Source organism: Sylvia atricapilla, chromosome 5 (assembly GCF_009819655.1).
Source record: "Sylvia atricapilla isolate bSylAtr1 chromosome 5, bSylAtr1.pri, whole genome shotgun sequence".
Classification (NCBI taxonomy): Eukaryota; Metazoa; Chordata; class Aves; order Passeriformes; family Sylviidae; genus Sylvia; species Sylvia atricapilla.
Genome location: NC_089144.1, coordinates 33,599,281 through 33,621,977, shown reverse-complemented (window position 1 = coordinate 33,621,977; position 22,697 = coordinate 33,599,281). Strand labels below are relative to the sequence as shown.

General features: G+C 39.3%; 1 protein-coding gene across 2 annotated transcripts in view; it reads left to right on the top strand.

Moving 5' to 3' along the window:
• GRIP1 (glutamate receptor interacting protein 1) overlaps window positions 1-22,697 on the top strand; it is a 219,679-nt gene that overhangs the window by 187,856 nt on the left and 9,126 nt on the right. For both annotated transcript variants that reach the window (XM_066319135.1, XM_066319133.1), the window contains 9 exons: window positions 7,129-7,198; window positions 7,487-7,632; window positions 10,835-10,979; window positions 11,978-12,117; window positions 12,270-12,458; window positions 15,074-15,230; window positions 16,985-17,185; window positions 19,555-19,666; window positions 22,276-22,509. In XM_066319135.1, the coding sequence (XP_066175232.1) occupies window positions 7,129-7,198; window positions 7,487-7,632; window positions 10,835-10,979; window positions 11,978-12,117; window positions 12,270-12,458; window positions 15,074-15,230; window positions 16,985-17,185; window positions 19,555-19,666; window positions 22,276-22,509 (1,394 nt within the window). The remainder of the gene's footprint in view (window positions 1-7,128; window positions 7,199-7,486; window positions 7,633-10,834; window positions 10,980-11,977; window positions 12,118-12,269; window positions 12,459-15,073; window positions 15,231-16,984; window positions 17,186-19,554; window positions 19,667-22,275; window positions 22,510-22,697) is intronic.

Genomic DNA, 22,697 nt, shown 5'->3' with positions numbered 1-22,697 from the left:
AATGTGCTAGAAACGTGTTTCATCCTCTTCCTTCTCAAGTTAGTGGAGTTAATGGTGAATGGGAAAGGGCTATTAAAACATTACAGAGAAACACCTTTCTTACTTTCTATATCCCCCATTTAGTTTCAGATTTGTAGGAGAAAGTCAGGAAATTACCTAATTGTTGGGAAAGATGGGACAGGAAGGGCTTATGGATATGATTGTCTGGTAAGAAATGCTGGAGATATAAAATCTGTGTGTGAAATAGAAATGAAGGCCAGCTTTGAGATGTGGGCACGGCAGGCAGGAAGACGGCAGAAGTGGGCATCTTGAAGGACAGAAAACAAAAGGACCCAAGAATGCAGCCCCTCTCCACCTTGCCAAGGCACCAAGGAAAAAGTAAAAGAGAAGAATAGTCTTTAGAGTTTAGAATGTAGGATGATATGGTAATTTAGTAGTTCTCATAGGTTGCATGTAAAGTTTGTAGGTTTTGTATCTTGCTCTGGTTGGTAACTGTAAATTAGAATATTCAACACAAAAGGAGATATAATGTGTTGTAACAAGGTCCTCACTCTCTTACCTCTTTCCTCTTACCTCTTCGCCTCTTCTCTTCTCGCCCCTTTTTCCTCTCTTACCCCTTCACCCCTTCTCTTGCCCGCTCTCTCCCTCTGTTTCTTCCACCTCCCTCTCTCCCACAGCCCTGACCCCGGCACTCTTCTTACCTCCCTTACCTCATATCCCCTCTCTCTCTCTCTCCCTCTCTCTTTGGGGCTTCCCTTCAGCTGAGGCTGGTGGCTGACAGCAGGCCCTCTTTACCCATGGCCCTTTAAATAAAGCCACGTGTTTCTAGAATATCACAGGTCTGCAGAGTTCATTGTCCCTGCCATCCGTGGATGCCCCTACACCTAATGTGACAGACAAGGCACATTTTTTGTCAGACAGGAAATGCAACTCCACTTTGGGCTGACATGTGAACATATGTCTATTTTTAAGTCCAGATGTTCTTCTAGGTCAGCTATTAGGAGTCAGAGATCCTAGAAGAGGAATTTATTTCTCTTTCCTGGAATTGCTGTCCATGAAAATGTAATGAACAACCAGAGTGCTTGTGTGGAGTTACAACCAGCTGCTTTATTGAAGGCATGAGTGAGGTGACACACAACACTAAAGACAAATAAGATAGTTCATGGTCTTTGAAAAACAAGACTTGTAATAGGAGAATAGACTTTCCTTAGTTTCAGATGTATTAATTCAAGAGAAAAATAAGAGAAAAAATTAAAAATCCCCTTAGATAGCATAACCCCTTAAAAGCAGGGCAGATGAAAGTTTCATGAGCATCATTGTTAATGTTTATCCAGATCTCTGAGTTTTGGATAGTTCCTGTCAGTTACCTCCCAGTATACTGATCTTGCCCACTGCTGCCTTCATTTACCCATTGCAGTCCTGTAATTCGTCCCTTATCTCTGCAGTATCTGTCTAATTTTGACAATCACAGATATTTACACTCAATAAAGACCTTATTTCATATTTTTAAAATACAGGTGACTGTATATTTAATGCTTCACATATCACTAGTTTCACACCCAGTTATCTGATTAGAGCAAATAGAAGGTCTCAGGTTTTAAATTATATCATCCAAATAAAGCACAGGAGTGTTCCTGTGCATGTGATTTTGCTTTTATGACAGAGTCATTCCCTAGAAGAAGGAACGCTTACACATGGTGCTAGTAGCACTCAAAGCTGTTTCAATTTATTTGCCATTGACATTGATTTTAGCCCGTGAAATGAATATAGATTTTTCTTTTTAAAAACAAAAACCTTTTTTAAAGGTTTTTGAGACAACTGGCTACTTTATCATAGACTAATTATTTTTTTTTGTCAAATACATTGAATGATGTCCAGTAAAATGACTTACTAGTAGATTCTGGTAATTGTAGTTACCACCTTTTTTTTTTTTTTTTTTTTTCTTCTTTTTTTCTTTTTTTCTTTCTTATGTAAGATTCTGATATCCTTACTGGTAATGAACTGCAGCACCTTGCTTCATAAATAATCTCTCTGAAGGTAATGGGACTACTCAAGGAATTAGAAGCTGCAAAGCTGGTAAGAATATCAGAATCTCATCCAAACTATCATCAGTTTCTCTGAGTCACTTTGACTAGCAGCTATACTGTAGTCTGCTTTATTGTTTTTGTATTTCATCAGAAACAAGCTTTGTAAATATCTACAGATACATTGACTATGAGAATTTCTTTTCTAAAATAGGCTTCTGTGTATTATGTGATCTCACCTGGCAAACTCTACTTAATTTTCAAACATTGCAAGTAATTCTTTTCAAGACAGAAAAATACCAACAGATTTCTCAGCTGCTCCACATGAACCAATACTTAAGGAACAAAAGAGTTGCATCAGTGTAATTTTAAAAAGCTCCTTCATCTATTTACTAATCACACTATTCTTAAAAATGTCTAGTAGCTGTAAAGCCACGTTGTGGATAAATGGACTGACTTTTTATACTAAGTATTTTTCCATCACATGAACATTTTCCTTAGCTTGTTCAGTTTGTTCAGAGCTTGATCAACCTCCAGCGTTTGAAGCCGGGCTGAGAGTAGTGAGTTTTGTCTGGATGGTGGATGAGATGTCCACCCCAAAATCTGCTGAAGCCACTTCATGGGGTGGGGTTGTTTGAGTTAGCAGTGAAACAAGAAAAGGAGCATTTTTGAGGGTTTTTTTAAACGTAATGGAACAGCTGATACACATGACTGACAACACTTTATTGAAATTACTTTCAAGTGGCCAGGAAAGTGCAGTAGAATGGGGTAGAGACCTGGGATGGACAGCTAGGATCATAAAGTAATTTAAAGAGATAGAGCAAACAACTTGCTTAAGAGCAGCCATTTATTTAGCTGCAACACACTGTTTAGTACCTGTGCAACTTTATGCACTCTTCAGTCCACTTGCAGTTATTCATACAGACTCTAAGGTCTCTACAAAAGCTGAACATTAGGTAGACTAACAGCTGGAACAGGGAGGAGAAAGGATGAGGTCTTCATTGGAAAGCAGAATGGGACAAGGAGAGGAAATAAGTGGAAAGCTGTAACAGAGAGGCAGCAGATGAGGGGAGAGACTGAGCTGTGATCAGGATTAGAGGCAGCTGGGACTTGAACAAGAAGGCTGCATATGAGTGAGTGGTAAGGTGCTTCGTTTTTTAATGGCCTCTTAAAACCAGAAATAATCCTGAAATGGAGACTTGAAGCTGTGCAGTGTCACTTCAAGCTTGCATTAATTGATGTGGATATATTAACTGGTCAAATACTGCTTTCCCACTGGAACCCTGGTTTCTCTGCTCTTTGGGGAGAGATGAAACAGTGGTATGTAACAAAGGGGATGGAAGTTGCATAATGAATGAGATGGAGGATTACAGAAAGACAAAGGAGGCAATCTCATGGTCAAGGTGGTTTAATGCTACCCTGGAGAAATTAGGGTGGTTTTTTTGTTTTTGGTTTTTTTTTTTTGTTTGTTTGTTTGTTTGGTTTTTTTCCCCCCTGCAAAAGACTTGCACTGAGACAAGTCATTCTGGCAATGGGGTGGAGATTTTCCATAGGTGACTCCTAGATTTTATGCAGAAACATTGAGATCATGGGGTTGCACTCACAGAAATGCTACTCATCTGCAGCTGTTGCTGAAAATGCCAGAAGTTGTATTTTGGACATAGAAGCTGTTCTATTCTACAAACTATTTTGAGGTATAAAGGCATGGATATCTCAAATCAGTCACTGAAAACTGTCATACTTGACCTAATTTTTCCTATGTTTCCTTTCCTTATCTGTAAAATCAGGATACTAGTACTCAGTCTTTTTGTTGGAGACAGCATCTGTTCATCAGTGTTTGGGAGGCAGTCTTAGGCTATGGTAATGTGTAAAATGGTACAAAACTTTAGGAGGAAATTAATGATTTTATCTCTGCAACACAACTTGAATAACTTGCAGGAAGTATGCCACGAGCATTGAACAGTAACAAAACAAAGTGTGGTGTATCTGCCTCTCAGCATGGGGGAATTCATTTCACACAGAGCTATGTTTGGTGCCTACAAAAAGGCTTTCATTCTCCAGACCAAATTGTAGCCCAGGAGAACTCCTAAAATACTGCTGGTTCACACTTCCTCAGTTTGAAACTATGATAACTTTGGGTGCAGCATCATACTTTTTGCATCCACATACTTTTTGCATTGTGGCTCTGCTCTTTGAGCTGTTCTCTTTCCCTCAGTTTGGTTCCTCCTCTCTTCTTTTTACAACAATAATGGACTGTTTTCTTAAGTTCTGGTAATTTTGTAAGACCATTTCATAAAAAGTATTTCAAGATTCAAACCCTAGTCTGCAGTGGGTAGCATATAACCTCAGAATAAGGCAACCCAGAGGGTAAAAACATAGAATTAAAAAATCACCAAAACATACTCTAAAATTTTAACAAGATGCTAATTGGTAAAACAAATCCAAAGGATTCAAGTAAATTATGGAATTGTAATATATTTGACCCATGACATGAAAGTATGAGAAACAAGCTATGAAAATTACATATCTTGAATAAAGTTAATTAGTGTTCTCTGAATTGCAACATAATTGTTTCCTGAAAACATGCTGTTTTAGACAAATTTCTAAAAATTCTTCTAAGACCTTACATGTCTGTCTTCTGGACTTCCAAGACCTTGCATTTGAAATATGGCTCTTTGGCAGTTCTTAAACAGTTCCTTTGGACATTCAGAGGCTGTCTCAGCCAGGGCAGCTAAGGTTAACAAGACCTGTTAGCATATTGTGTTGGAAATGTCATTATTAATTTACCATGTGGTTGCTGTAGGTGAAGATCTGTCATTTTGCATCAAAGAGAAGATTCATGAGCTGCTGAAGTAACTGACATCAGGATTTTGTAGGTGATCCTCCAATATGGGCAGCTTTTTGGGTGATTGTCAGTTCAGGCGTGGGAGCCTAATGGAAACATACTTCTGTGAAAGAATGCAGAGGGCTCAGTACACAGAGCAGAAATGGTGTGGGGCAGTTGAAGAACCTTAAATGTGCAAAACTCATTAGTGCTTTCAGAAGAGCTGAGAGCATTGTACCACATGGCAATGTATTAATATCAGCACACTCTTTGTCAACAGTCCCTGTTGGAAAAGGTGAAAGTTTACAGCAGAGTTTTACAGATACAAATGTTTAGCAGAAGGCTCTCTGAATGTGGAACCTGTAAGTGAAGTAGAAATGAAAGCAAGTTTTGATATAGAAGAATAAAGGATGTCTAAAGCTAGAATTGCTGAGCCAGTTGTTACTGGACAACTAAGGAAGCAAAAGTTATGTCAAGTTGGAAGGAGGTTTTATGGCTAGAGCAAAGGATATGTTGACCACAAAGAAGATGTTTTTAGCAAGCAAAAAGAGGTCTCAAGGAGAGCAAAAGATATTATAGGCAAACAAAAACCATGTTTTTACTAAGAAGAAAAAAGGTCTAATAATTTTCCATTGCAAAAAAAACCAAAAAACCCCCACAACTTTAAGGTTAAACTGTACCATAATATGGTAATGATAGTAGTTGTGATAGGCTAGAGGTAATAGTAAAGGTATTGTGTATGATGCTGAATGGTTTTTTTTGTATTAAGATGCTCAATAAAGAAAACTATATAATGCATCATAACCAGAGCTAAAGGTGCTTCAGGTTTTGTCTATAAGCTGATGCTGACAGCTATAGGCTTGGCTCTGTTACCCACGACCCAGGACTGCTGTGATTTCAATCTATGAAATAAACAGCACCTTTAAAGAGCCACCTGGAGTCCTGTATCTCTTGTTCAGGTTCTACAAGTCCCAACAGTAAGTCTGTGTTCACCATGTGAAGCACCTCCTGACAGAGCAGCTGTAGGTGATACTCTTCCCAAAGGTAGACAGCATGTGCCATGCAGTTGTCTAACAGTGTGTCTTCATCACCCACAAAATCTAAGCTGATTGCTTGCCGTATCAGATCTTCAGTGCAGTCTGCTGACAGCAAATGGATGAACCCTCCAAAACAATGCATTTGGTGAAGCCACTTCAAGAAACAGTCCCCTGGAGGTAGATAATGATGACTGTTATCTTCCTCTGGTATATTTAACTGCTTCCTAGGCAACTAAAGGTTAAGCCAAATTGCAGAGCGAATTTCCTGGCTGAGGGAAACTTGTCAAATACTTTTGCACAAGTTGGTAAAGAATTGCAATGCCTGGCATTGAAGAGCAGAGCTTATTTTTAACCATGAGAGACAGATAGAAAAATTGACCATTAATGGTCAATTAATTTTCTTCCAAAAAGAGATAAGTGTGCAGCGAGAGGAGTGGTGGGAGTTGTACTAAACTGACTGGAATTTCAGTGCTTCTAGTAGGTGTTCCCAGGACAAAGTTCGGAAAAGTCCACAATTTTTAAGGTCCAGCAGCAGTACGGGAGGGCAAGGTTACTCATGGAAAGAGGCACAGGTTGCTTCATAAGAAGCAGTGAGTTACAGTGAAGCAACCTGTGCAAACATGGAAGAGTGTATCAGCCCAATGGGGTGTGTGGCCACACTCCACAGCATCTCATTTATTGGGAAGTGGATTCCTCCTTCTCACCCAGGATGCATTACCTTCATACCTCTGCCTTAAGCACTGGATGAGACAGAAGTGGATGGAAAGAATGTGGTATAGCCCACTCTAGATATTTTGCCAGAGCAGCTGTTGGTCAGGGATATAGTATAACAGGATTTATTCTGGCAAAAAAATGTCATTGGTAGTTGCACTGAAAGATTGTAATGACAGAAAGTCTTCCTTATGTGTTATAGCTGCACAGCATTTTATGATAGATCACTGGAGCTGTACTGTGATGTCTTCACATGGCTCAGTCTTGGTGTAACCCAGAATTCAGATATATCAGGCTAAGTTCACTTTGTACTAGTCACTGCAGTTCTGAAATTTTCTAATTTTTGAGGAGTATCTAGTCTTGCCAATATGCTACTGCTATTTGTTTGTACCTGAAGTTCCGATAATTTATGGGTAGGAGAGGAATATCATACAAATAAAGAATGTGTATGAAATATTGGTTTATGGTCAAAATTAGTCCATCTGCATATCTAGAAACAAAACCAAATGTCTGTATATATTCTTCATTACAGCTCCATCAAGTAGAAAACCAGGGGACCCTCTGGTTATTTCTGATATCAAGAAAGGAAGTGTTGCTCACAGGTAAGACATTATAGCTCCCAATAAAAATCTGTTTGTGTGTAACCAGCCAAATTCAAATAAAACAGGGAGATCTTATAAGAGACTGTGCACTGTGTTTGTTTTTTTTTTAAATAAAAACTTTAGTGAAAAGTTAGAAATTAGAAGACAGATTAAGAAATTATTGTCCTAAAAATCCATCTTCTTTTTATAGTCACGTTTAGACCTTTTAGGATACCTTTCTTTTAATGTTACATGTGAGTCTTTTAATGTTACATGTAGTTTCATGTGAGCTTGTTTGCTTGTTTGCAGAACTGGGACACTCGAGCTGGGTGATAAGTTGCTGGCAATAGATAATATTCGACTTGACAACTGCTCAATGGAAGATGCTGTCCAGATCCTTCAGCACTGTGAGGACCTTGTAAAGTTAAAGATCCGCAAAGATGAAGATAATTCCGGTATTAGCAATGTCTATTGCAGATTCATGTGTATTTTGAGAATTTCTAGAGCACAGAGGAATTATTTTAATTTTTAGTGAAACGTTTTTCCTAAACATGGTTTGTGCTAATGATAATCAGAAAATGTCACTTAAAAAGAATTTTAATGGTATTTAAAGTGTTGAATTTTCTCACTGGCTATATTGCTTGCAGGAGCTGGACTGCAAGATTAGGTCTTAAGTTTGCTGAAAAGACAACTGGCCCTCTGGTACAGCCGTATAAAGTTGATCTGTTTCTTACCAGAGTACTGGGATTTTCTCTGCTTTTAAGCTTGGAATCACAGTTGGCAAAGCATGGATCCCTAGGCTTTAGTTCTCCAGCAAAGTGGTGTAGTGCGTGCTTTGTCCATAAACTTAAAAATTTGATTTGGTATGACATCCTGAAAGGTAAGTGGTACTTTCCACACTGTGCTGGATATCTGATGGAGGAGCCATGTCTGATCAGCCCAGTGGAATAATGGACCTGCCATAATTTTTTACACCTACACCTATTGATAGTCTTGTGTCTTCCCCACTGTGGATTCCATAAGAGCAGAATTTCTACCTGGAGGTAATAAAGTGAGTTCTGTTATGCAGTGTAGTGCAAAGGAAGTAAGACAGTTATAACTACAATTTCTGCTGGTGTTTATATTACAGTGTTACACAAAAGCACGAACTGGAGATACACTTCTCTTCAGCTCCATACAATCTCACAGCATTAAGGCATGACCTGCCACACTTTATTATTTGAAATCAAGTGCAGCTGTTGAAGTGGAGTTTAGAATTGCATCAGAAGACTCTTTTCCTTTTTCTTCCTCCCTCCTAATTGATCTTGAAAGCAAACAAAGTATCTTCTCAGTATTATAATACAAAGCAAAAGCAGCTGCATTTAGTACCTTTTGCAAATTGTTGCTGAAATGTAACTGAAATGTGGATTTCAGTCTCCACCCATAGAAAATAAGATCTTTGCTCTCTTAGGTATCTGGTACAGATTTTAGTCTCAGTGGGATTCTTATACCACGGTTTTCTTTTACACACACTTATATTGCTTGTTTTATGGTTAAATGATATATCTATATCAAGATTCTCACACAACTGCAGTGTTTTATGCGGACATGATTGGTGTAACTGAACAGATTTAAATGTAACTGGACAGCTACTCAGAAACCTACTGAAAAAAAAATCTTTATACAAATTGTTCTTCTAAGAGTTGACTAAGTGTCAAAGTGTAAGTGAAAGTATTTATAGCAGATTTTAAGTACTTTGAAATCTAAAATGAGTGAGTGTCTCCTGAAATGTCAAAGAAAAAATATTTAGGAAACAGTGGCACAACAGCAGCAAAGATGTAGCAAAAAATGTATCTCAGTTAAAATAATTCTTTGTGTATTTGCCATTAATTTACTTATGAAAGTTTTTTTTTTTTTCTCTCTCACAAAGGAAGAAATGTGCTGCTCAAACTCAACAGAGGAAAATAATAAATTCCCTGAGAAAATGAAAGCCTGATGCTAATTGATGAGCAGGCATGAAGCACTCCAGAACATTTTGTAAAACACAGAATAAGATTGAGATTTAAACTTCTTTTTTTTTTTTTTTTTTACTGTATGATTTTTTTTGAGGAAGGTGAGGCAGGGAGTAGGGGGTCCTCTGAGCCACTGTGCAGCTGAGGCCACAGCAGGAGGATGCATGTCAGGTGCTCCACAGATCCTGCTGCTCTTTGCCCTTGTCACTGTATTGGTCAAATGTTATTCTGATGAGCAAGAGGCCCGTGGGCAGAGCAGAAGCACTGCAGCACAGAGGATCTACTTTCATTAAATGTGGTTTCCAAGAATTACCCACAATTGCATGACAAGAAAAGAAAGGTGGAAAATCTCAAAAACATGAGACCCATAACCATAGTACTTCAGTTATTTCCTCTCCCCAGATGAAGGTGTGTTTCCAGCAATCTTTCTCTTTCCTTTTCTTCTTGCCAGCTTCCCAAACTGAGGACAATTTTAAATCCTGATTAACCTAATGGCTGCCTCCCTTTCTTGAATATCGCTGTTCTTTGCATTCAGAACAGGCAGAGCTGGCCTTCCTGGTGAATTCAGGCCACATGTATGCCCCGTTCTTGGATAGCTCCAACATTCTGTTCAGCATAACATGAAGTTTAAAACTTTCAGATTATCTTTAATTTTAAGTAGCTTCCATTCAGTTCAAGAAACAGATGAGTATCAGTATTTATACTGTAGCAGTAACTTGCCTTTTCTCTAATAATGCGACACTGTGGCAAATAAGGACAATAGCCTCCTGGTGTGCAAGATGCAGAGCTTGGCCAGCAGCTCAGAGGGGGTGATCCTTCTCTCCTGCTCAGCACTGCAGAGAGATCACTGGAGTGCTGGGCCTGGTCCATGGGCTCCCCAGTGCAACTCAGACATGGATATTCAGTGGCTGAGGTCGAGCAAAGGGTCACAAAGGTAGTGAAGAGGCCACAGCGTCTGTCCTTTGAGGAAAAGGCTGGGGGAGATAGGACCACTCAGCCTGGAGAAGGGAAGACTCGAAGGGGGAATCTTATCAGGGTGTATAAAATCTGAAGGGAGGGTGTAAAATAGACAGAGACAGGCTCTCCTCAGAGGTGCTCGGTGGCAGGACCAGAGACAATTAACACAAACTGAAACACATGAGGTTCTATTAGAGTATCAGGAAGAATTTCTTTACTTTGAGAGTGACCAAACACTGGCAGAGGTTGTACAGAGAGGTTGTGGAGTTTCTACCCATGGAGATATTCAAGAGCCAGCTGTACACAACCCTGGGCAACCCAGCTGTGTTGGCCCTGCTTGTACAATGAGGTTGGACAAGGTGGCATCCAGAGATCCTTTTCAACTTCGATGAATCTGTGATTCTGTAACAAAATAGCCTTAAGTTATAGTTTAATAAGAAAGGAGACCTAAAGATTTTAACGAGAGTAAAATTTAGTCTTAACAGAATGAGAGGAGTTTTTCTGTTGACTTATGTTCAGGTTTTTGCAATAAAAATTGCATAATAGGTAATTCATTAAAAAAAAATCCAGTGGAATATGATGAAGAATTGTATCTGAAATGTGATCCTTTGATAATGTTGTTTGATTACCAGTCACTAGACTGAATATGCTATTTTTTCATTCCTTCTTTCATAAAAAATCAATTGCATCCCCTTGGCATTTATTGCAGATGAACAGGAGAGCTCTGGAGCAATTATTTATACTGTGGAGCTCAAGCGTTATGGTGGACCTCTTGGAATTACAATCTCTGGTACTGAAGAGCCCTTTGATCCCATAATCATTTCCAGCCTTACAAAAGGAGGATTAGCTGAAAGGTAAGTTGGAAAGCTAATTATTTTTTAATGTTCTCTCTGTCAAGATAGAGGTTCATTTTGTTTACCTAAAACCTCTAATTTTCATGGGTTAGCGATTGATTTCTTTATAATTCTCCAAATCCGAGTTTATAATATTCTTGCTCTTGTTTTTTGATCATTGCCAAGCTCCAGGAGCATGATGTACATACTATACAAGGCAGAGGACTGTGGTCCTTATTGTAGATCACCAGGAAAAACCTAGTCAATCAAACTGCTCAGTCACAGCAACATTTTCACAGCCTTTTAAAGCCAATACCCTTGTATATATAGTGCAATAATTAAAGAAAGTACTTCATGTGTCCAAGTTTATCTGAACTCATCATGCACTTATACCATAGGGAGGGAGCACTATCAGAGGAGCAGAAATGCTCCTCATGGTAAGTGATAAATAGAGAATAATGAAAATGGTAAGGATTTCTGTCACCTGTTGTTTGTCAGATTGGGTGAGTCATTGAAACTTGTACCTTTGGTGGTGGTTTCAGGGAGAACTTAGAGCACACAAAACATGGTACTATGCACAGCCATTTACACAAAAATACTTTCTTTTCTTTTCTTGACCCCTCCTGTGGGGCAGGTTTGTGAAATAGGTGGTTCTTGCTCACACTGGTTTTTTTTGTGTTGTGAGACTTCTAGAAACTTGACTCATTTTAGGAGTTACTAAGCTGTCTGAGATTGCTCTTGAACAGGTGGGCTGCAGTGAATGTCATCCATAGGTGATTAACTCAATTGTCACAATAACACAGAAATCCACATCATGCCTCAGCTCTGCTATTGTCACTACAACAAAGGTGACTTGCTTTAAGTGTCTGTAACAAAAGAATTACTCTGTGACACAGCAATAAAAGCAAATTAAAAGAGAGAAAGGGAGATGAGACTTCTGTGCTCCAAAATGCAAAGAAATTGCCTTTGTTGCCTTTTACACTTTTTCCTCAATGTTTTACTTCTCTCTCATATTGTAGGACTGGGGCAATTCACATAGGAGACAGAATCCTAGCAATAAATAGTAGCAGTCTGAAAGGAAAACCTTTGAGTGAAGCCATTCATTTATTACAGATGGCAGGAGAAACTGTCACCTTGAAAATCAAGAAGCAAACAGATGGTGAGTGTGGCCAAAGTACCATCCATGTGTTATTGCAGATTAACAAGCATTTAGGCCATCCATGGAAAAGCTTTGTGTCAAGAGTAAAAACCAGATTCTCAGAACTGCAGTAAAGCAAGGATCAACACCTTTTTTTATATAATCCTATTCAGCTACCAGTCCCAAGAAATTTTCTGTGCCTGTGGGTCACGTGAGTGAACTGAGCGATGCTGAAGATGAAAGCTCTGCTGCCCAGAAATCCAGCAAGCTCTCAGACATCTATTCCACTACAGTCCCAAGTGTTGACAGCGCAGTAGAGTCATGGGATGGCTCTGGTATTGATACCAGCTTTGGAAATCAAGGTACTGTCAAAAATACAATCAAATTTAAAGCAGGAATTATTCCTTTCATGGTTGACCTTCCTTTGCCCTAAGTAGAACGTTTTTACCTGTACTAACTTTTAACCCTGTACTTTATAATATGCTGCTGTCTCATTATGACCCCACACCTCGGCAGGCAGCATGATTTCTTGCACTTGTCTGGCCTCAGATTCATTCTTCCATGAGGATGTGATGTGTTACAAAGCATTTATCAATACATTAACAGGCTTTTGTTAGCTTTACTGACATCTGAATAGCTTGGTCCATAGCTCATCCACAACTAAATGAGTTTATCCTTCAAGTACAGATCAATGCAAGGCACAGAACGCTCTGGAGATGTTCATGAGTTTGATGCCCATATGCATTAATTTTTAAATGACAACAGATTTATTATAAACTGCTGAAGGGCAACGTTATTCATTGCCTATGATTTGTAAATCTTTTGCTTCTTCCTCATTCTGTCAGTATTAACATCTAACTCTCACCTGTCAAAAACAATCATTCTATTTAAAGGCATGCTTTTCCATAATGATATTTTTTTCACCTTTCTCTATTGTTTTAGATAGGATTTTCAAATCATTTCAAATAACACGTGTTTATTTAGGCAATGAAGGATATAACATCTTGTAATAATCTTGATAAAAAGAAAAATAACTTACATACACTTTCAGTATTTTATTTAACTCTATTAAAAATGTTTCTTTCCATAGTAAAACATGTATTCCCATTACCTGCCTGGTATTTGGACAGATAGATCCTTACTTCAAATAATTTTTTCACTGGAGTTAGAATTTGGATGAATTTGACCCCTTTCCTTAACTGTGTTGGTCAGTTTATCAAAATAGGTTATATTAGAATTTTTTTCTGATATTTTTCAGTTCTAAGGAGTAATATTGCTGAAAAAGTGCCAGAATGGTAATTCTCATTTTCTGGATGAATTGAAGATACTTGGAGCAAATTGTTCAGCTGTGGAAAGGATTGAGGCCCAGAATGCTTTCCAAAGTTCTGATGATTCGGATGCTGTGCCAAATCTGAACCAGTATCTCAAAGTGGATTTTTTTTTTTTAATTCCCTTGAAAAAATCTGCCCAGACTTGGCTGGATACATGGCACCTCTGCTAAACAGCCTGAGTGCAAGCAGATTTGTGCCTTTATCCCTTGGTGTCATGGTGGCCCCCATTTCTATTAAAGTTCATTCTGTCTTCACCCATTAAGCTGAGTTTGGCTTTTCTCCAAACCTTTCTTGGCAATAAGTACGGACTAAGCAAGTTGAGGAGTTTGGGGGATGTTTCTGGAGCAGCAGATAATGCTTTATCCTATTAATTACCCGTTTAATGCTGGTGAGCTGTCTTTTCTCTCCTTGAATTAATACCCCATTTTGTACCCTTGTCTTATGTGTCTGCCTTACTAATCCAGAGCCTTCACCACACAGCAGCCACTTCTTCCCAGCCAACACCTTTGCTGGAATCTGGGACTATGTTAATATCTGCCAGTTTGCTGGAAAATGCTTACAGCTCTGCAGTTACACAGCATTTGAGGGAGACAGGTCTAGACTGATTTATGGAAGCAAATTACCCTCTTTAGAGGAGTGGCAGCAGTGATAATAGTCATCAACAAAATAGTACTTCTTGATCCAATATGCACGTCAAAAACCACCAACTATAGAGCTAAAGTAATATATCAAGGTGAGGTATATTACATGTATGTGTTACATATGTGTGTGTATGTATACATACATACATGCACACACACACATATATATATGATGTGTATATATTATTATATCCATAATGGATTTTGCTTACTAGATCAGCATCAGCTTGTGACCCATTGATCCATGTGTTCTTCTTGCTACATCACTTGGAAACTGCTTCCTACTTGGAATTCAAATTACACCTGGTTTCAGTTAAAGAAGTAGTATTGAAGTAATACTTGCTTTTCTGGTATGATAAAAAGCACCCAGAAATAAACTCTGCAGTTATAAAAGCCATATGATGCCACTTAAACAGCCTTGAGGCACTTGGAAATGGGTGATAGAGATGGTATATATTGGTCCTTGGAATGTGTGCCCATTGTGAGACAAGTCTTTCCTGAGCCCTCAGAGCCCTAAAAAAAGGGCACATAAAAAGCCAAGTTCATGGGATTTTTTAATGCATCTTTGGAAACTTTTTTCAATACATCTGAAGCAGTTTTTGTAATAACTTAGCTTTAACTTTGGGCATGTTGCATATGACCATGTTAACACATATTTAACACATCCATAACAGTGGTCTATTCACTACTGTCCAATCTAGGATGTCCAATTGGAAATTGATAAATTGTGGCAGTGTCTAGGACTAAATATAGAAGCAGCTGAGACAAAAAACAGTAGGAGAACAGTGTTACATATATTTTAGATTTTGTTTGCAGTGGACTTTCACAAGAGAAGCTCTAGAGAACACCTACCTCCATACACAATCTAGGTCAAATAATCCAAGTACAGACAAAAATAAGCTAACAATGAAAAATTCAACAGTTCTTGAGAACCCAGCTTCAGAGGTGTGCTTTCCTGTCATTTCAGCATATGCACTGCTGTAAATTAGTAATTCATCTGTTTAGGACACACCTATCAGGCTTCAGGATACAGCTTCAATGCCTATGAATGGAGGAGTCCCAAGCAGCAGGCCAGCCTGTCCCCTCCAGGCAAACCACGGAACCACCCATTCCATGACACGGGGCTGAGTGACGAGGAGTGGGACCGACCTGCAGCAAGCACGTAAGTTCTCCTGTTCTCTGGCTTGCAGCAGTGCCTCAGAAATGAGCACTTGCTGTCTTGAATGAAATTGTGTTTTTCTAATGAAGTTATAGCAGCTCTTCCTTTAAATATGAGATACAGTATACTTCATTAAACTTATTGGGGTGGATTAGTGGTCTTTATGGAGGATTATGATGCCAAAACCAAGACATATATTTATTTCAAGTTACTTCAGCAAATAAAACAGAGCATTTATCCCTTAATAATAAACAAACAAAAAATCAGGGCATTTCCCTGGGCAAGTTTCAGAAAAAATCTGATCTGCTTTCCACTCCACAAAAATAAACCTACAGATAATGTGGCTAAAGACAACTGGTGTGTTAATCGTTTGTCTTCTATGAAAATTCATTTTGGTTTGGGCAAAGAAGCACAAATTACAGTCTTCATCCATAAATGCTTGAGACATTCACATTCAGTAGGAGTGATTCAGTAGGAGTAAAAAGTGATCCAGGCACAAATGTCTTGTCCAAACTGTTGGTATTTTGCCATGCATTTATTCCTCCTCTCCTGAGACGTAAGTCTCATTTTCAGTTAATTTCTCTGCAGACAAAAGGACTTCCTGAGGAAAAAAAATTACTTCACCATTCCTGGAGATAGTGAAAGACTGAAAAATCCCTCATCTTCTGTTTTAAGTTTTCTTCCCTTTTGTATTTGTTAGTGGATCCACTGCAGAGACTTGGGTAGTTTCTGCCAATGAACAGTTCTTCCTCAGCTGTGGGAAGACAGGCATCACAGTGAGAGATTTGTGCTCTTTGCATCCACCCTCAGGACCTGCAGATATGCATGTCCTTCATGAGAAATACACTTTCTTGGTGTGCCAGCACAGTGAGCCTGAAATCCCAGGCTGTGAAAAATTCAAGTTTAGTACTAAAAAAACCTTCCTGGTGCTTGTATAAACATACTGGAAATCCATGAGATCCAGTCTGTAACCTTTGAAATACAAATCAAGGCAAAGTTAAGATGCTGCTTTCTGAATTTGAATGACAAACCCTCTAATACAGCCCATGCTTTGTGGCATTTTGTCTGGAGACAAGCCAGGCGGGATGACAGCTAAGATAGGAGCAGTGTGAATTATCAGTCCATATCCAGCTCCTTTGGTCCCTACTGCAGAAGCACCCTGGCAGTTTTCATAGGCTACTAGTGGACAGTGTTTAGTAAAGGAAATTAGATAGTGTTCTTCATACTGCCCATTCTTGGTAGCCTAATATTTTTAATTTAGAAGGGTCTTTATCCACAGTTCCAGCCCATATTTTGCTTCTCAAATGAGATGCAGCGGGGGATTCCAAAAAACCCACTGTTTTGCACCTATGCAGGTAATGGGCTGAAAATGGCTGATGAGCAGTGAATCAGGGAGCTGGATTGTAAAATACAGAATCTTCTAAATGAAAAGCATGTGTTCTGTTACCATTTTAAAGCACTCTTCAGCAAAAAGTATGCACATTAAAGAGTCTTATTCTGCTTGTCAATGTGACTTACACCTGGGAGATCCAGTACAAATTAAAATAATGATTACTTTAATGCTGTGTCTGTAAAAATGAATGGTGCCACATCTGATAGTCTTCCTATCCCAGGTGATGGAGTATTTGAGAATGCTATGTCTGTTCTTCAAGCCTGTTACAGAATCCCCAGAAAAGCACCTCTTCTCTTGTAGTTCTAGCTAAACAACTTCTCTTTAGCTCTAGAATGTAATTCTTTCTTACCTTTATTTTGTGTAGCACAGCTTCCAAGAATATGTGGCAACAGAAGGAGGCTGAGACATTGGGAGAGAATCAAGAAAACCATTTAAAGCAAACATCTGTAGAAAGATCAGATGGAGAGAGCATCAGGAGTGTGAAGAAAGAGGGAAAGATGTGGAAAGGTGCCTCTGGAGGGCAAAGGAAAGGTGGGGGACAGCTGGAAGAGTGGAACACTTCCAGGTAGGAAACAAAAAAGTGCACAAAACTGAAATCCACCTGGGTTGAGGCAGAGGGGAGGGTGGGGAGTGTCAGAAGACAAGGGAAGAAAGGAAAAACAGTTGAAGTGAGAAAAACAGGGTAAAAGCAGAAAACACCACATTAACTTGCTGTTGATTCACAAGGCAATTTTAGTGGGCAAGCAAATGAAAGCTGAGAGCTTAAATCACTGTCTAGCCTGGTGTCTACCTATCACTGGCAGTTAGGACAAGTCTGTTACAGTTCCTCCTCCAGAAAAAATGTTTAACACCTTAAAACATCAATGCTTACAGATCTGCCAGATCCAAGAACCTTCTGATTAAGAAAACTAAAACCCACAAAGATTTTGTCTCTCATGGGGCAGTAAGAACCAAATCACAGGCACCCATGTCTTCATTATCTGTCCTCCTACCTTTCCTTCAGACTTTTTATGCATCTGAATTTCTGATGGCTCTTTAAATAAGTGTCAGAAAATCAAATACGTTCATTATAGATCAGACAATATTTCATGTGACTTAAAATCAATCCCTCAGGTTTTAGATGAAAAAGACATCTAGATAAATTATTTTGGTACCTCTCTTGGTTTTTTGGTAGTAGCTCAGCTTCAAATTACTCATGTGGCTGTAATGAAGATACAAAAGTTGAGATTTCACACACCAGGAGACAAGATTCAGACACAAAAAGGAAAGGAGGAGAGGAGAGCTCAGAAAGAAATTGCTTCAACCAAGAAGTCCAGACATAGAGGCATCATGATTTTATATTTCACAGAAATCAGAGAAGAAATGGACCTCCAGTTCTAGGAAATACAGGTTTTGCTGTTGCAGACAATTGCCTCAAATTATCCTGTTCATTAGCTTAAGTTCCATTTGATATCATAATTATGCAATATAGCAAGAGATATTGTAATGGATAGTCTACATTCAACATTGGCTACTGAAAGAATTACACAGATGTATTAAAAAGCTCATTTCAGAAGTCAAGGATCTTTCTAAAATCATGTTTTAAATACTTTCTTGTCTTGCCTGGGAGGAATTGCATCTGTGATCTGAGTAGGTATTCTTGCCATTGCTGTATCTATTGCAATATCTTAGAAGAGACACTGATGCTAGGTGGAGAATCATTGCAATAAGAGATTGAAATGGCTGACCATTGTCTGCTTGACTGATTGTAGCTGTAAGAAAGCATCTCTGAGGCAGAGTGTCATGTGTGTGAAGCATTCAAGCTGTCCTCCCTTGTGCTGGGCGATTGTCCTATTTAAAAGCTATTCTGTAAACAGAATTACATTCACGCTATTCTCAGTAATACATTGTTTGTCAAGCAAGGCCTCAGATGCTTCCATAATAGTGTTTGCTCTGTTTATGTGCTGTTAAGCACCACTAGCTGCCGTCCATGGGCAGCTGCTCCAAAGTAACAGCTTGCTGCCACCAAAAGGGCGAATTGTCACTTTCCCTCCTCATCCTTCTTCCCCTGTGCCTTTCACATAATCAGCCCTCTCCCATGCAGCAGCTCTGATGTTTGTGTGAACTTTTACTGAGCTGCTTCCCCTTGCCAAGACAGAAAAACCTCCTGCTTCCCTCCCTGTATACACACATACACTGTAAAGGTGTTGCTTTGGGCTGTGTCACCGCAGCCCAGAGTTGTGGTTTTTATCAGACCTCACTTGCTGAGGAACTTCCCTGAGCATCACTGTCACCAACATCTGTTCAAGAGTGCTTTCAATAAGGCTTTGGTGCATTTATGAAACGCCAGAGACCTGAGTTTCCGTGCAAGACAGTGGCATCCCTGAAAGTTTCTCTGTGTTTATGTATGAAATGATTGGAGCAGTTTATATTATGGTGATCAGGTGGGCTTAAATTGATAAATGCTGCTAAGGCTGAAGTAATCAGGTAAAAAGCACCACCAAGCCTCTTTGCAAAACAGTGTTTGCAAAAACAAAGAGGACTCCATATTGCCTGGGAGAAGTCTGTGAGGTTGAAAGGTTTTGTTGCAAATATTTGTTGCACGGAGCAGCTCTGCATACAGCTACTGGTTGATTCATTAATTTTCATAGGGAGGTCCCGGTTTCAATCCAGTAAAAATGTGTATTGAATTGTTTTTGGAATCCATGTATCTCCTTACTGATCAACTCGCTGCTCAGATCCTGCCAGCTGCTAGTGACTGCCAGGTTATGAGAAGGCTTGTCTGTCATGTGCTCTGCATGTCCATCCAGCCTCTCCTGATCAGCGACTCTTCCCCACTCTCCTGCATAACGTTCTGTCATTCAAGTTGCAGTCTGTGGCAAGGCACGTGTGTAATAAATATTTTTAGAGGGGGGGAAAAGTCCGCATTTTTTTAACTTCTCATTGTAAATCCAGCTTCACAGGTACCCATGATAACACCGAGGCTGACCAGGAGGAAAATTTCTGGTCTCAGGCTCTGGAGGATTTAGAAACCTGTGGCCAGTCAGGAATTCTGAGGGAACTAGAGGTAGAACAATCTTAACCTTTCTTTCCAATTATAGAGAAATATAATGGTTTTGGTTTGGTTTACATTCATTTTATTTTCTCCTTTTTTTCTTTTAAGTTGCACTAATCACACCAATTCATTTAAAAGCTTTAACCCCTCTCCACAGGACAAGGCTGACAGGCGTCTGTGTTTGAGAAACATGACTCTCTTGGTACCTACCCTTTACCTTTATATTTTTGCTTGTGCAGCTGCCTCCCTTGCCCCTAACCAGAGCTGTTTTCTTTTGTGCAATGCAACCAAAATTGTATAAACATGTTCACCCCAGGGCTTTTGACTTGCAGCTTCTGCTGTGCATAACCATCGATGCTGTCTGTACAGGCAGCAAATGGCACAGAACTTCTAAGTGGGCATAACCTTCCTGCAGCAATACATTCCATTCTCTGACAGACGCTTCTTGCAGCTTTTCTTAGCATGTTGTAGATTGTCGTTTAAATTGAAACTTAATTTGATTAAGATGAACATAAAAGAAAATCAGCTTTTCAAAATGTTTACCTATAATCACACCGCTCTGAAAGAAAGAGAAGCTGCCAGTGTGAGAATTGTTCATTATATAGCAATTTCTTCACCATGTAACAAATTTCCGTATTTCATCCTGAAGTTCATTACAAATCTAACCACACTTTGTGTTGGATTGTGCTGAGGCCATCGAGGGAAGAAAACAGAGACAGGGTAACTTGGGAGTCTTTAATTTTCTAATCACCTTTTCTCTAAGTTATCTAATCAGAACAATTACCATTATACTGCCAATTAAAGCTACGGAATGAAAGGTCCTAAAATATTTTCTTTTATGTTCTTTTAAATTCCTGGAGCTGCAAAACTGGCAGAATCTCATTTTCATTTTTATGTTATATAAAGTCCTTTAGCAGCCAGGAGGAATGTGAATCGCATAACTGGGTGAAAGTTTTCCAGTTCAGATAAATTTACTTCCTCAGATTTATGGCTTTTGTATTGCATGTTTGGGTAGCACAATGTGATTCTCATATATTTGTTATTGAAAACCAAAGAAATATAGGAGAAAATGTTATACTGGTTTAATTCTGTAGTTAGATATGGTTCAGTACTGCAGGCTTTTATTGCAGTTTTCAGTACTCAGAACATAATAAAAGGATATGGAAATAGATAATTCCAAAAGGGAAATAGGTCATCCGTGCTGACCAGAATGCAGTTACTTCAACACACTGAATTTTCCTAAGCCTTTCACAAAAGTGAAATTCAGAACTGTAGATGTACCATTTATAGCATTGCCTCACTGTACAACCCCCAGCTCTGAAAAGAAAGCCAGACTCATTCGTTGTGACAGGATGCTGAGAGTGGCCATGCCTCTACTTTATGAAGTGCCATGGCGTAGTCAAGGACTCCTTATCATTTTTCATTTCAAGGTCTTCAGCCAAAGAGCAGGGAAGGCTGTTGTTTGCCAAGTCCTGTGGCTGCTTTTGCTCCATCACACATTAATATCAGTCATTACTGAGCACAAAAGAGTGTTATGGCTACAATCCATTATCTCATAGAGAAAGTAGTGCTGGAGCTGTGAGAAGGAAGAGTGACAGACATACTCACCAGAGTTATAGGCAAGCATTTATTTGTCTGTTTTGCCCTTTTTTTTTTAACTTTTCGCATTCAAGCAGGCTGTCTGCATTGAGTCCCAGTCAGAGTTAAGGTTATGGTCTTTAAATTTCTCTTTCCAGTTGTCTATCAGAGGGGATAATAAATAGGAAATTCAGCACACCCTGTCCTCGCAATGGCTGTGCCCAAGTTCATATACCTCCCATTCCCCAGAGCAGAAAATCTTTCCCAAGGGAGAAAGCTCCTTGCTGTGCATGGATGCTTTTCAAGTTCAGTCTGTTCTACCCAGTGGGAGAGGTGATTGGCGTTGTCATCTTTCATGATTTTATCCTCCATGTATTCTTGCATCTAAAACAAAAGGCTGTCCTTTCCTGAGGTTAAAACCAGCAGTGAGACCAGGGCCAGTGTTGGTGCTGAGCTAAGGCAGCCACTCTTGCAGTGTGCATGTCATGCAGAGTTTCTTTCCAGGCAGTGAGCTCACCTGTGCTGAGTTTTCCCTGAGCTTGGGGTTGTATCCAGGCACTCCGCCCATGCTGGCTCTAGAGCTCCCTACGTACTCTGCTGACTCACACTGTTCTATCTTGCACACGCAGTCTGAATTGTAAATGCCTTCCTGTAGTTCCAATTCCGACAAATGCAATAATGCCACAACTTAGATGTTGTTTTATTTATGTGTAAAATATTTTTTAAATAAGCAATTACACTATATACTCTTCAGTCTGCCAGAGGACTGGCTTACAAGCATAACCATTCTGGTGCTCAGTATTTTAGTTTGAAATGCCATCTGAAAACTTTTGCCCATAGGGTTCATATATTGTTATTGTGTTGTGGTCTTTTATTTTATAGTGACTTGCAAGCAGATTGAACATCTATCCTCTTGCCTTTTGCTGTGCCCTGAGTGATTGTGTTCTAACAAAGAATAGAGGTGTTTTTCCTACTGCTATGAATTAACCACTTACTTAATGCACATTCTCTGTTACAAATTAACCTGTTCATTAATGCTCTAGGCCACAATCATGTCAGGAAGTACAATGAGTTTGAATCATGAAAACCCACAACCTCGTAACCAGCTGGGAAGACAAGCCAGCTTCCAGGAAAGAAGTTCTGTAAGGCCACATTACAGTCAAGCTACTCGTAGCAACACATTGCCTTCAGATGTGGGGAGAAAGTCCATGGTTCTGAGAAAATTTAAGCAAGAAATGAAAGAAATCATGTCACCAACTCCTGTGGAGTTACACAAGGTCTGTAATTTTTCTTCTGACAGCTTTGAAATAATATATTCTGTACAGGAGCTCTAATTACATGGCAACACAGTAAGCACTTTTTATGACTGCACAGATGTAATTTGGGGGCCATGCATATTAGTTCTTACAAACACATTAATGATAGATCCTTGTGGAGGAAAACAAATGAATAAGATGCATCCTTG